General features: G+C 37.9%; 1 protein-coding gene across 2 annotated transcripts in view; it reads right to left on the reverse strand.

Moving 5' to 3' along the window:
- LOC127881977 (exocyst complex component 8-like) overlaps positions 1 to 15953 on the reverse strand; it is a 156227-nt gene that overhangs the window by 12339 nt on the left and 127935 nt on the right. For both annotated transcript variants that reach the window (XM_052430262.1, XM_052430261.1), the window contains exons 12-13: positions 15120 to 15250; positions 10093 to 10212 (exon numbers count right to left, since the gene is read on the reverse strand). In XM_052430262.1, the coding sequence (XP_052286222.1) occupies positions 10093 to 10212; positions 15120 to 15250 (251 nt within the window). The remainder of the gene's footprint in view (positions 1 to 10092; positions 10213 to 15119; positions 15251 to 15953) is intronic.

A 15953-nucleotide genomic window follows, 5' to 3' on the forward strand; every position in this document is an offset into this window, starting at 1 on the left:
ATGATTGCCTTCATGTTCAATACTTACCCAAGCTCTGAACTTAATGGACTCTATAATCTGATGTCTGCTTTCTAGGATAGCCTTCCTGTTCCATACCTACCCTAGCTCTGAACTTAATGGACTCTATGATCTGGTGTCTGCTTTCTAGGATAGCCTTCATGTTCAATACTTACCCCTGCTCTGAAGTTAATGGACTCTACGGATCTGATGTCTGCTTTCTATGATAGCCTTCATGTTCAATACTTACCCCAGCTCTGAACTTAATGGACTCTATGATCTGATGTCTTCTTTCTAGGATAGCCTTCATGTTCAATACTTACCCCAGCTCTGAACTTAATGGACTCTACGATCTGATGTCTGCTTTCTAGGATAGCCTTCATGTTCAATACTCACCCCAGCTCTGAACTTAATGGACTCTAGGATCTGATGTCTTCTTTCTAGGATAGCCTTCATGTTCAATACTTACCCCTGCTCTGAACTTAATGGACTCTACGGATCTGATGTCTGCTTTCTATGATAGCCTTCATGTTCAATACTTACCCCAGCTCTGAACTTAATGGACTCTACGATCTGGTGTCTGCTTTCTATGATAGCCTTCATGTTCAATACTTACACCAGCTCTGAACTTAATGAACTCTACGATCTGATGTCTGCTTTCTAGGATAGCCTTCATGTTCAATACTTACCCTTGCTCTGAACTTATTTGACTCTATGATCTGATGTCAGCTTTCTAGGAAAGCCTTCATGAACAGTACATGTACTTACCCCAGCTCTGAACTTAATGGACTCTATGATCTGATGTCTGCTTTCTAGGATAGCCTTCATGTTCAATACTTACCCCAGCTCTGAACTTAATGGACTCTACGATCTGATGTCTGCTTTCTAGGATAGCCTTCATGTTCAATACTCACCCCAGCTCTGAACTTAACGGACTCTACGATCTGATGTCTTCTTTCTAGGATAGCCTTCATGTTCAATACTCACCCCAGCTCTGAACTTAATGGACTCTACGATCTGATGTCTGCTTTCTATGATTGCCTTCATGTTGAATACTTACCCCAGCTCTGAACTTAATGGACTCTATAATCTGATGTCTGCTTTCTAGGATAGCCTTCATGTTCAATACTTACCCTAGATCTGAACTTAATGGACTCTATGATCTGGTGTCTGCTTTCTAGGATAGCCTTCATGTTCAATACTTACCCCTGCTCTTGAGTTAATGGACACTATGGATCTAATGTCTGCTTTCTATGATAGCCTTCATGTTCAATACTTACCCCAGCTCTGAACTTAATGGACTCTATGATCTGATGTCTTCTTTCTATGATAGCCTTCATGTTCAATACTTACCCCAGCTCTGAACTTAATGGACTCTACGATCTGATGTCTGCTTTCTAGGATAGCCTTCATGTTCAATACTCACCCCAGCTCTGAACTTAATGGACTCTACGATCTGATGTCTTCTTTCTAGGATAGCCTTCATGTTCAATACTCACCCCAGCTCTGAACTCAATGGACTCTACGATCTGATGTTTGCTTTCTAGGAAAGCCTTCATGTTCAATACTTTCCCAGCTCTGAACTTAATGGACTCTATGATCTGATGTCTGCTTTCTATGATAGCCTTCATGTTCAATACTTACACGAGCTCTGAACTTAATGGACTCTATGATCTGATGTTTGCTTTCTATGATAGCCTTCATGTTCAATACTTACACCAGCTCTGAACTTAATGGACTCTATGATCTGATGTCTGCTTTCTATGTTAGCCTTCATGTTCAATACTCACCCCAGCTCTGAACTTAATGGACTCTACGATCTGATGTCTGCTTTCTATGATAGCCTTCATGTTCAATACTTACCCAAGCTCTGAACTTAATAGACTCTATAATCTGATGTCTGCTTTCTATGATAGCCTTCATGTTCAATACTTACCCTAGCTCTGAACTTAATGGACTCTATGATCTGGTGTCTGCTTTCTAGGATAGCCTTCATGTTCAATACTTACCCCTGCTCTGAACTTAATGGACTCTACGGATCTGATGTCTGCTTTCTATGATAGCCTTCATGTTCAATACTTACCCCAGCTCTGAACTTAATGGACTCTACGATCTGGTGTCTGCTTTCTATGATAGCCTTCATGTTCAATACTTACCCTTGCTCTGAACTTAATGGACTCTATGATCTGATGTCTGCTTTTTATGATAGCCTTCATGTTCAATACTTACCCTTGCTCTGAACTTAATGGACTCTACGATCTGGTGTCTGCTTTCTAGGATAGCCTTCATGTTCAATACTTACCCTTGCTCTGAATTTAATGGACTCTATAATCTGGTGTCTGCTTTCTTTGATAGCCTTCATGTTCAATACTTACCCTTGCTCTGAACTTAATGGACTCTATGATCTGATGCCTGCTTTCTATGATAGCCTTCATGTTCAATACTTACCCTTGCTCTGAACTTAATGAACTCTACGATCTGATGTCTGCTTCTAGGATAGCCTTCATGTTCAATACTTACCCTTGCTCTGAACTTATTTGACTCTATGATCTGATGTCAGCTTTCTAGGAAAGCCTTCATGATCAGTACATGTACTTGCCCCAGCTCTGAACTTTATGGACTCTATGATCTGATGTCTGCTTTCTAGGATAGCCTTCATGTTCAATACTTACCCCAGCTCTGAACTCAATGGACTCTACGATCTGATGTCTGCTTTCTAGGATAGCCTTATTGTTCAATACTCACCCCAGCTCTGAACTTAACGGACTCTACGATCTGATGTTTTCTTTCTAGGATAGCCTTCATGTTCAATACTCACCCCAGCTCTGAACTTAATGGACTCTAAGATCTGATGTCTGCTTTCTAGGATAGCCTTCATGTTCAATACTTACCCAAGCTCTGAACTTAATGGACTCTATAATCTGATGTCTGCTTTCTAGGATAGCCTTCATGTTCAATACTTACCCTAGCTCTGAACTTAATGGACTCTATGATCTGGTGTCTGCTTTCTAGGATAGCCTTCATGTTCAATACTTACCCCTGCTCTGAACTTAATGGACTCTACGGATCTGATGTCTGCTTTCTATGATAGCCTTCATGTTCAATACTTACCCCAGCTCTGAACTTAATGGACTCTATGATCTGATGTCTTCTTTCTATGATAGCCTTCATGTTCAATACTTACCCCAGCTCTGAACTTAATGGACTCTACGATCTGATGTTTGCTTTCTAGGAAAGCCTTCATGTTCAATACTTTCCCCAGCTCTGAACTTAATGCACTCTATGATCTGGTGTCTGCTTTATAGGATAGCCTTCATGTTCAATACTTACCCTTGCTCTGAATTTAATGGACTCTATAATCTGGTGTCTGCTTTCTATGATAGCCTTCATGTTCAATACTTACACCAGCTCTGAACTAATGGACTCTATGATCTGATGTCTGCTTTCTATGTTAGCCTTCATGTTCAATACTCACCCCAGCTCTGAACTTAATGGACTCTACGATCTGATGTCTACTTTTTCTATGATAGCCTTCATGTTCAATACTTACCCAAGCTCTGAACTTAATGGACTCTATAATCTGATGTCTGCTTTCTAGGATAGCCTTCATGTTCAATACTTACCCCAGCTCTGAACTTAATGGACTCTATGATCTGGTGTCTGCTTTCTAGGATAGCCTTCATGTTCAATACTTACCCTAGCTCTGAACTTAATGGACTCTATGATCTGGTGTCTGCTTTCTAGGATAGCCTTCATGTTAAATACTTACCCTTGCTCTGAACTTAATGGACTCTACGGATCTGATGTCTGCTTTCTATGATAGCGTTCATGTTCAATACTCACCCCAGCTCTGAACTTAATGGACTCTATGATCTGATGTCTGCTTTCTAGGATAGCCTTCATGTTCAATACTTACCCCAGCTCTGAACTTAATGGACTCTACGGGTCTGATGTCTGCTTGCTATGGTAGTCTTCATGTTCAATACTTATCCCAGCTCTGAACTTAATGGACTCTACGGATCTGATGTCTGTTTTCTAGGATAGGCTTCATGTTCAATACTTACCCCAGCTCTGATCTTAATGGACTCTATAATCTGATGTCAGCTTTCTAGGATAGCCTTCATGTTCAATACTCACCCCAGCTCTGAACTTAATGGACTCTTTGATCTGATGTCTGCTTTCTAGGATAGCCTTCCTGTTCAATACTTACCCCTGCTCTGAACTTAATGGACTCTATGGATCTGATGTTTGCTTTCTATGATAGCCTTCATGTTCAATACTTACCCCAGCTCTGAACAAATGGACTCTATGATCTGATGTCTGCTTTCTATGATAGCCTTCATGTTCAATACTCACCCCAGCTCTGAACTTAATTGACTCTATGATCTGATGTCTGCTTTCTATGATAGCCTTCATGTTTAATACTTATCCGAGCTCTGAACTTAATGGACTCTATGATCTGGTGTCTGCTTTCTATGATAGCCTTCATGTTCAATACTTACCCCAGCTCTGAACTTAATGGACTCTACGCTCTGATGTCTGCTTTCTATGATAGCCTTCATGTTCAATACTCACCCCAGCTCTGAACTTAATGGACTCTACAATCTGGTGTCTGCTTTTTATGATAGCCTTCATGTTCAATACTTACCCCAGCTCTGAACTTAATGGACTCTATGATCAGGTGTCTGCTTTCTATGATAGCCTTCATGTTCAATACTTACCCCAGCTCTGAACTTAATGGACTCTATGGATGTGATGTCTGCTTTCTATGATAGCCTTCATGTTCAATACTCACCCCAGCTCTGAACTTAATTGACTCTATGATCTGATGTCTGCTTTCTATGATAGCCTTCATGTTCAATACTTACCCTTGCTCTGAACTCAATGGACTCTATGATCTGATGTCTTCTTTCTATGATAGCCTTCATGTTAAATACTCACCCCAGCTCTGAACTTAATGGACTCTACGATCTGATGTCTTCTTTCTAGGATAGCCTTCATGTTCAATACTCACCCCAGCTCTGAACTTAATGGACTCTATGATCTGGCGTCTGCTTTCTAGGAAAGCCTTCATGTTAAATACTTACCCTTGCTCTGAACTTAATGGACTCTATGATCTGGTGTCTGCTTTCTAGGATAGCCTTCATGTTCAATACTTACCCTTGCTCTGAACTCAATGGACTCTATGATCTGGTGTCTGCTTTCTAGGAAAGCCTTCATGTTCAATACTTACCCTTGCTCTGAACTCAATGGACTCTATGATCTGATGTCTGCTTTCTATGATAGCCTTCATGTTTAATACCTACCCCAGCTCTGAACTTAATGGACTCTACGGATCTGATGTCTGCTTTCTATGATAGCCTTCATGTTCAATACTTACCCCGGCTCTGAACTTAATGGACTCTACGGATCTGGTGTCTGCTTTCTATGATAGCCTTCATGTTCAATACTTACCCCAGCTCTGAACTTAATGGACTCTACGATCTGATGTCTGCTTTCTATGATAGCCTTCATGTTCAATACTCACCCCAGCTCTGAACTTAATGGACTCTACAATCTGGTGTCTGCTTTTTATGATAGCCTTCATGTTCAATACTTACCCCAGCTCTGAACTTAATGGACTCTATGATCAGGTGTCTGCTTTCTATGATAGCCTTCATGTTCAATACTCACCCCAGCTCTGAACCTAATGGACTCTATGATCTGATGTTTGCTTTCTATGATAGCCTTCATGTTCAATACTTACCCTAGCTCTGAACTTAATGGAATCTATGATCTGGTGTCTTCTTTCTATGATAGCCTTCATGTTCAATACTTACCCCAGCTCTGAACTTAATGGACTGTACAATCTGATGTTTGCTTTCTAGGAAAGCCTTCATGTTCAATACTTTCCCCAGCTCTGAACTTAATGGACTCTACTTACCCCAGCTCTGATCTTAATGGACTCTATGATCTGATGTCAGCTTTCTAGGATAGCCTTCATGTTCAATACTCACCCTAGCTCTGAACTTAATGGACTCTTTGATCTGATGTCTGCTTTCTAGGATAGCCTTCCTGTTCAATACTTACCCCAGCTCTGAACTTAATGGACTCTATGATCTGATGTCTGCTTTCTATGATAGCCTTCATGTTTAATACTTATCCGAGCTCTGAACTTAATGGACTCTATGATCTTGTGTCTGCTTTCTATGATAGCCTTCATGTTCAATACTTACCTCAGCTCTGAAATTAATGGACTCTATGGATCTGGTGTCTGCTTTTTATGATAGCCTATATGTTCAATACTTACCCCAGCTCTTAACTTAATGGCCTCTATGGATGTGATGTCTGCTTTCTATGATAACCTTCATGTTCAATACTCACCCCAGCTTTGAACATAAATGACTCTATGATCTGATGTCTGCTTTCTATGATAGCCTTCATGTTCAATACTTACCCTTGCTCTGAACTCAATGGACTCTATGATCTGATGTCTTCTTTCTAGGATAGCCTTCATGTTCAATACTCACCCCAGCTCTGAACTTAATGGACTCTATGATCTGGTGTCTGCTTTGTAGGAAAGCCTTCATGTTAAATACTTACCCTTGCTCTGAACTTAATGGACTCTATGATCTGGTGTCTGCTTTCTAGGATAGCCTTCATGTTCAATACTTACCCTTGCTCTGAACTCAATGGACTCTATGATCTGGTGTCTGCTTTCTAGGAAAGCCTTCATGTTCAATACTTACCCTTGCTCTGAACTTAATGGACTCTATGATCTGATGTCTGCTTTCTATGATAGCCTTCATGTTCAATACCTACCGCAGCTCTGAACTTAATGGACTCTATGATCTGATGTCTGCTTTCTATGATAGCCTTCATGTTCAATACTTACCCCGGCTCTGAACTTAATGGACTCTACAGATCTGGTGTCTGCTTTCTAGGATAGCCTTCATGTTCAATACTTACCCCAGCTCTGAACTTAATGGACTCTACGATCTGATGTCTGCTTTCTATGATAGCCTTCATGTTCAATACTCACCCCAGCTCTGAACTTAATGGACTCTACAATCTGGTGTCAGCTTTTTATGATAGCCTTTATGTTCAATACTTACCCCAGCTCTGAACTTAATGGACTCTATGATCAGGTGTCTGCTTTCTATGATAGCCTTCATGTTCAATACTCACCCCAGCTCTGAACCTAATGGACTCTATGATCTGATGTTTGCTTTCTATGATAGCCTTCATGTTCAATACTTACCCTAGCTCTGAACTTAATGGACTCTATGATCTGATGTCTGCTTTCTATGATAGCCTTCATGTTCAATACTTACCCCAGCTCTGAACTTAATGGACTGTACGATCTGATGTTTGCTTTCTAGGAAAGCCTTCATGTTCAATACTTTCCCCAGCTCTGAACTTAATGGACTCTATGATCTGATGTCTGCTTTCTATGATAGCCTTCATGTTCAATACTTACACCAGCTCTGAACTTAATGGACTCTATGATCTGATGTCTGCTTTCTATGTTAGCCTTCATGTTCAATACTCACCCCAGCTCTGAACTTAATGGACTCTACGATCTGATGTCTGCTTTCTATGATAGCCTTCATGTTCAATACTTACCCAAGCTCTGAACTTAATGGACTCTATAATCTGATGTCTGCTTTCTAGGATAGCCTTCATGTTCAATACTTACCCTAGCTCTGAACTTAATGGACTCTATGATCTGGTGTCTGCTTTCTAGGATAGCGTTCATGTGCAATACTTACCCCTGCTCTGAACTTAATGGACTCTACGATCTGATGTCTGCTTTCTATGATAGCGTTCATGTTCAATACTTACCCCAGCTCTGAACTTAATGGACTCTATGATCTGATGTCTGCTTTCTATGATAGCGTTCATGTTCAATACTTACCCCAGCTCTGAACTTAATGGACTCTATGATCTGATGTCTGCTTTCTAGGATAGCCTTCATGTTCAATACTTACCCCAGCTCTAAACTTAATGGACTCTATGATCTGGTGTCTGCTTTCTATGATAGCCTTCATGTTCAATACTTACCCCAGCTCTGAACTTAATGGACTCTACGATCTGATGTTTGCTTTCTAGGATAGCCTTCATGTTCAATACTTACCCCTGCTCTGAACTTAATGGACTCTACGGATATGATGTCTGCTTTCTATGATAGCGTTCATGTTCAATACTTACCCCAGCTCTGAACTTAATGGACTCTACGGGTCTGATGTCTGCTTAATAGGATAGCCTTCATGTTCAATACTTACCCCAGCTCTGAACTTAATGGACTCTATAATCTGATGTCAGCTTTCTAGGATAGCCTTCATGTTCAATACTTACCCCAGCTCTGAACTTAATGGACTCTACGGGTCTGATGTCTGCTTGCTATGGTAGTCTTCATGTTCAATACTTATCCCAGCTCTGAACTTAATGGACTCTACGGATCTGATGTCTGTTTTCTAGGATAGGCTTCATGTTCAATACTTACCCCAGCTCTGATCTTAATGGACTCTATGATCTGATGTCAGCTTTCTAGGATAGCCTTCATGTTCAATACTCACCCCAGCTCTGAACTTAATGGACTCTTTGATCTGATGTCTGCTTTCTAGGATAGCCTTCCTGTTCAATACTTACCCCAGCTCTGAACTTAATGGACTCTATGATCTGATGTCTGTTTTCTAGGATAGGCTTCATGTTCAATACTTACCCCAGCTCTGAACTTAATGGACTCTATGATCTGATGTCTGCTTTCTATGATAGCCTTCATGTTTAATACTTATCCGAGCTCTGAACTTAATGGACTCTTTGATCTGATGTCTGCTTTCTAGGATAGCCTTCCTGTTCAATACTTACCCCAGCTCTGAACTTAATGGACTCTATGATCTGGTGTCTGCTTTCTATGATAGCCTTCATGTTCAATACTTACCTCAGCTCTGAACTTAATGGACTCTATGGATCTGGTGTCTGCTTTTTATGATAGCCTTCATGTTCAATACTTACCCAAGCCCTGAACTTAATGGCCTCTATGGATGTGATGTCTGCTTTCTATGATAACCTTCATGTTCAATACTCACCCCAGCTCTGAACTTAATTGACTCTATGATCTGATGTCTGCTTTCTATGATAGCCTTCATGTTCAATACTTACCCTTGCTCTGAACTCAATGGACTCTATGATCTGATGTCTTCTTTCTAGGATAGCCTTCATGTTCAATACTTACCCCAGCTCTGAACTTAATGGACTCTACGATCTGATGTCTTCTTTCTAGGATAGCCTTCATGTTCAATACTCACCCCAGCTCTGAACTTAATGGACTCTATGATCTGGTGTCTGCTTTCTAGGAAAGCCTTCATGTTAAATACTTACCCTTGCTCTGAACTTAATGGACTCTATGATCTCGTGTCTGCTTTCTAGGATAGCCTTCATGTTCAATACTTACCCCAGCTCTGAACTTAATGGACTCTATGATCTGATGTCTGCTTTGTAGGATAGCCTTCATGTTCAATACTTACCCCAGCTCTGAACTTAATGGACTCTACGAATCTGGTGTCTGCTTTCTATGATAGCCTTCATGTTCAATACTTACCCCAGCTCTGAACTTAATGGACTCTACGATCTGATGTCTGCTTTCTATGATAGCCTTCATGTTCAATACTCACCCCAGCTCTGAACTTAATGGACTCTACAATCTGGTGTCTGCTTTTTATGATAGCCTTCATGTTCAATACTTATCCCAGCTCTGAACTTAATGGACTCTACGGATCTGATGTCTGTTTTCTAGGATAGGCTTCATGTTCAATACTCACCCCAGCTCTGAACCTAATGGACTCTATGATCTGATGTTTGCTTTCTATGATAGCCTTCATGTTCAATACTTACCCTAGCTCTGAACTTAATGGACTCTATGATCTGATGTCTGCTTTCTAGGATAGCCTTCATGTTCAATACTTACCCCAGCTCTGAACTTAATGGACTCTACGATCTGATGTCTGCTTTCTATGATAGCCTTCATGTTCAATACTCACCCCAGCTCTGAACTTAATGGACTCTATGATCTGATGTCTGCTTTCTATGATAGCCTTCATGTTCAATACTCACCCCTGCTCTGAACTTAATGGACTCTATGATCTGATGTCTGCTTTCCAGGATAGCTTTCTCCAGTTCCTCACTGATCATATTATCCAGGTAGAACCCAACATCCAGCCCTCCATTGGCCAACTGAAACAGGGAACATGGTACAGTTAAATCTTGCAATGTTTTTATATACATGTAAAATAAATAATATCACATTAAAGTAATACAGTTTATTCTATAATTATGGGGGAAATCTAAAAAACTCTCCCGCAGTGGGACATGAACCTGTGACCTTCTGATAACTCGGCGGACACCATATACACTACACCAATGTGACCTATATGCTATGTGTAATATTGGAATCAATGTATTTTTTTGCATTGATTTCATTTTCTCTCTGCACAGAAAAATACGATTGAGAAAAAGCTTAGAAGCACGTTTGGCTAGTGACTAGTTATGGGCTGAATGTGAGGTGAGGTTTAAACCCTCAAATGCTTGGTATTGACTGCACCAAGGCTATGATCTCAGTTTTTATCATAGTATGTTAATAGTTATGGTTTTCTTATAGCAGTAGTCAATAAAATAAAAATGTAACGCCTTCAAAAGGTTCATTGTTTGCTGTATTGGAATCAAAAGTGTTGGTTAAATAAAACCCATGAACCTCAAAACACTCAAATGTTTAAAAAAAAGAAGATATTTTTAGCAGGAGTACAATATGATTGTTACCTCAGCACAATAATTTTTTCTATGGTCAATAAAATGGTAAACTTGCACAATAATTTGTGCTATGGTCAATAAAATAGTAACCTCAGCTCAATAATTTTTTCTATGGACAATATAATTGACTAGTTGCCAAATTATCGATTGCTCCGCCCACATAATCACGTGGTCTAGTGATTCGAAAACTCCGACCAGCAGATCGCAATGATAGCGGATTAGGCGAGTGAAATACTATATATGTAACGATGTATCATGCTTTTTTCTACAATATAAATTGTTAAAGCCGCACACAAAACTAAACTGCTTTGTAAAACTTTAATACAATCATAAATGCTTTAGAGAGAAATGGCGTAATCAAAATAAATGAGTAAACGACAGACTGACTATCAGAAATGTCATATACATATAATAGGGAGTTGAATAAAAATCTGTTGTAAAAATGAACATTTATTTCATATTGATTTTGAAATTCTATTAAACAGCCTTACAGTGAATCCGGTGGCTATTCATATATAATTTTTTTTATAAATATTTCTATTTAATGCAAATGACACATTAATATCATTATTGGTTTTTTGTTTATTAAAAATGTTAAGATCTTTGTTTTATTGTGTTATTTTTAGAAAGACACCGATTCTTTGTATTAACATATAAATTAAATTTTGACTGTAACCATAGTTTAATATAGGCCTAATTTCGTGGTTTCATTAACAGATAGTCTGATATGCGTTTTATTTCGTGTATTTTTAATGCGAACCAGTTACATTTCACTATCGAAAAATAAAATGTTTGTATTACGGTGTTGTTCACAAACATTCGAAGGGAATATATTAAACATATTATGCATTTGTTTATTTATAACAAGATATACCTTATATGTTCATTGTAATGTTCACATTTTTCCCTGTATCAATATATGTTGTATTAGAAATGTTGTTGTTGTTGTATTATAAGCCGTACTTTTTACGCCTGAAGTCGCTAAAGCTGGCAAAGCCGCTTTAAAATCACCTTTTTGCTGTTTTTTACTTAAGTTAAAACAATACAGTCAAACCTGAATTCAGCGGTCAGTCAAGGGAAATGACCAAAGTGACCGCTGTCCACAGGTGACCGTTGAATTTGGATCACAATTTTAAGATGGTTTGTCAGTTGGTAGTATTGCTACGTCGTTACCCCACTGAGTCGTTTGCATACAGTGTTAAACAAATGCTCATTGCCGTTAACTAAGCATAATAACAGAATTTACTTACATTGAATAATACAGAATAATATTTTACAGATTGATTTAATTTCATTTTGTTATTAAACTAAACCAATGACTTTATCAACGCTAGTATAATTGTTTAATCATGCATCTCGATCATTCAGTTAATAAAACTTGTCACGTGCCGTTGACGTCACGTCCTTACAAGTCTAAAAAGCGGATTCGCTTTCATAAACCGATAGTACGGTGATATTGTACCGTTCTAATTCAAAGAAAAAGACGCAACAAGTTTGTTTAAATTTATTCGTACGCAAACATCACACAAAAAGCATTTTAATTCAACAACCTCATACAAAATACAACACTTCAAACTCACATTTGCATTCGAATCATACTCCTCCATAATTTCTCGCTTACGCTTAAACACACTCTGCATTTGCGTACGTCCAACACAGAGCTCACTTGCTATTACACGCGAACTTTTTCCAGATTCAAATAGTTTCAAACACTTAACTCGCTCCTCTAATGTGAGGATCTTACGTTTACCACTCATTGTTATTCTGTGATTTATTATTCCGATTGCTTTTAGAAGTGTTGTGAACGCTAGAAAGCTCTTTTAAAGAATGATCCGAAAATGTTATTTTAAAATCGATACTCAATGTTGTAAGTACAATGTACTAATTAGCGGTCATTTAATTAGCGATTAGTGTCAAAAACTCTGACATATTTTCTGTTGCAGAAACCCCCACAATTTTCCCCGGTAAACAAACCTTCTCAACACCTAATTATTTGTTTACTCGCAGCAAGCCGCTTTTATAATATCAAAGGCAATTACCGCTATCAAACGCTTTAACCGAAACATAGACGGACAAATGATGTGCAGTGTTTTTAATTTTCGCGACTCGAGACGACTGACGCATGACCGCTGATTTCAGTTCAAACATGAATTTCGGAGTTGAATATAGTGGCCGTTGGCCGTTATGAACAGGTGGCCGTTAAATTCAGGTGTAATCTAGAGTGTTTTCGTCGGGGGGATTCCAGACTGACCGTTGTCTGCAGGTGAACGGTAAATTCAGGTGGCCGTTAGGTCAGTTTTGACTGTACTTAAGTTTACAATTTATAATGATTTCCTTTGTTTATGATCCAAACAAAATAAATATATACTTGGAAATTATTCAATTAATTAATTAGTTTTCTTTTCTTGTGTACAGTACCTAACAATGCCTTAATGTTCCTTCATTCTGAGATCCGCGCAACATATTGTCATTTATGAACTATCGACAATTAGGCTGAGTAATAAGCACGTGTGGATATTATTATGTTGCCAAAACTGCTTAATAATATTGTACATCAACGGTTTATCGCGTTTTATAGAACACACAACTGTTGTGGTCAAGCTATTTATTGTGTTTGTTTTCTCATTACTCATTCATATGTTCAAGAAATAAAGGTAAATTAATGACATTTTATAAAGTATGTATAGCACCTACAATTTTGAATAATGATCAAGCAGTAATTATCAGGCATTTGATATAAAATCTGTTTAAACTCTTAAAAATTACGTCCATTCCATATGTACCACACGCTTTGCTTGTCGGACTAAATGGCGGCCAGATAAGCGTTGCTGAGGGGTGTGTGAAAAATTGATATCTGATTGGCTGATCGGAAAATATGATTGACAGTTGGCGAATGGTTAATTGGTACTTCAGCACAATAATTTTTGCTATGGTCAATTAAGTGGTTACTTCAGCACAATAATTTGAGATATGGTCAACAAGACTATTGACAAGCAATAAAGTCCCCAACTAGAGAAATTCCACCATTTTCAGCAATATTTGTAGTCTATTTGTTGCCATAGCAACCAGAATTTTTGATGTAGGAACAAAATGAAATGACGTGCATAATCTTCATATTGCCATTTATCCATGTTTCAAGTTTCATTAAAAAAATATGAAGAACTTTTAAAGGTTTTGCAGGATACACTATTTTCAGCAATATTTCAAGTCAATTTGTTAATATTCTAGTCAATTTGTTGCCATAGCAACCAGAATTCTTGATGTAGGAACAAAATGAAATGACGTGCATAATCTCAATATTGCCAGCTATCCATGATTCAAGTTTCATGAAAAAAATATATGAAGAATTTTTAAAGTTATTGCAGGATCCAGAAAAGTGTGACAGAGGGCAAACCATAAGTCCCCTCCGGTTTCACCAGTAGGGGACCATAAAATTGTTACGTCAGCTCAATAATTTGTTCTATGGTCAATATAATTTGAACTTCAGCACAATAATTTTTGCTATGGTCAATAAAATTGTTACTTCAGCACAATAATTTTTTCTATGGACAATACAATTGTTACATCAGCACAATAATTTTTGCTATGGACAATAAATTGTAATCTTATCACAATAATTTTTGCTATGGACAAGAAAATTATTACCTCAGCACAATAATTTTTGCTATGGACAAGAAAATTGTTTCCTCAGCACAATTTTTTTGCTATGGACAAGAAAATTGTTATCTCAGCACAATAATTTTTTCTATGGACAATTAAATTGTTATCTCATCACAATAATTTTTGCAATGGACAAGAAAATTGTTCCCTCAGGTTAAAGATTGGTTGCTATGGATTGTTACCTCAGCAAGATTTATTGCTATGGACAATATTTAACCTCAGGTTAAAGATTTGTTGCTATGTATTGTTACCTCAGTATAATGATTGGTTGCTATGGACAATACAATTGTAACATCAGCACAATGATTGGTTGCTATGGACAATATAATTATTACCTGAGCACAATAATTGGTTTCTATGGACAATATTATATCAGGACAATGATTGGTTGCTGTGTACAATGTAATTCTTACCTCAGCACAACATAATTATGACCTCAGGACAATGATTGGTTATGTACAATACAATAGGTACCCCAGCACAATGATTGGTAGCTGTGGACAATATAATGAGTACCTGAGGTTTATGATTGGTTGCTTAGGAAATTTACATCAGCACAATGATTGGTAGCTATGGAAATACACTCAGCTATGGTTGCTAGGCTGGACTTACCTCAGCACAATGATTGATTGCAATGGAAACACACTCGGCTATGGTTGCTAGGCTGGACTTACCTCAGCACAATGATTTGTTGCTATGGAAACACACTCAGATATGGTTGCAAGGCTAGATTTGCTGTCAAAGACGTGACGCTTGAAAATGGTGATGAAATTCTCCATCTCGGTCTTAGTCCAGACAATAAAAGCTGAAACATAGAGATATATAGGGTAAATATTGCACACAATAAAAGTATTATTATATTACCTGTAGTCCAAGCAAACAGAGAGATATACATGGTTAATATTGCAAACAATGGAAGAATATTACCTGCAGTCCATGAAACGACATTTAAAATATGAAAAAACATATAATTTGAATATGAAAAACGATGGAGGAGTCTAGTCAAAACAATACAATATAAATTACATTATATTGTGAACATTAAACAAGACATTAATGTATTTAACCTATCGATGAAAGCTGAACCAGAAGAAAACCCAGTAGACCCTTGTTAATTTCATTTCTTCACCTATTAATATTTAAGTCTAAAAAAAGGTCAACATTAAGGGCAAAATGAGGTAAGTTGATGAGTGTTTTCTGAACAAAAGAATTGACACTTTTTAGAGAGTAGTTTTGATGTTCCCAAAAAGTTAATTAAGATTTATAAAGATAGTCAAAATGAGAATAGGTGGTTTGGGTGCATTTAGAGTGTTTTAAGATAACGTCTGTGCAAGTTTTATAGCAAAATATTATTGATGACAAAAACATATGACAAAATTAAATGACTAACACATTTTGTCTTATAAAATTGTAAAATGTCAAATTAAACTAAAGGCAATCAAACACTTATAAATCGTTTTTAATGATCACTTTAGGAAAACTATCAACAGTTTAAATGTATAGGATGT

Source organism: Dreissena polymorpha, chromosome 5 (genome assembly GCF_020536995.1).
Source record: "Dreissena polymorpha isolate Duluth1 chromosome 5, UMN_Dpol_1.0, whole genome shotgun sequence".
Classification (NCBI taxonomy): domain Eukaryota; kingdom Metazoa; phylum Mollusca; class Bivalvia; order Myida; family Dreissenidae; genus Dreissena; species Dreissena polymorpha.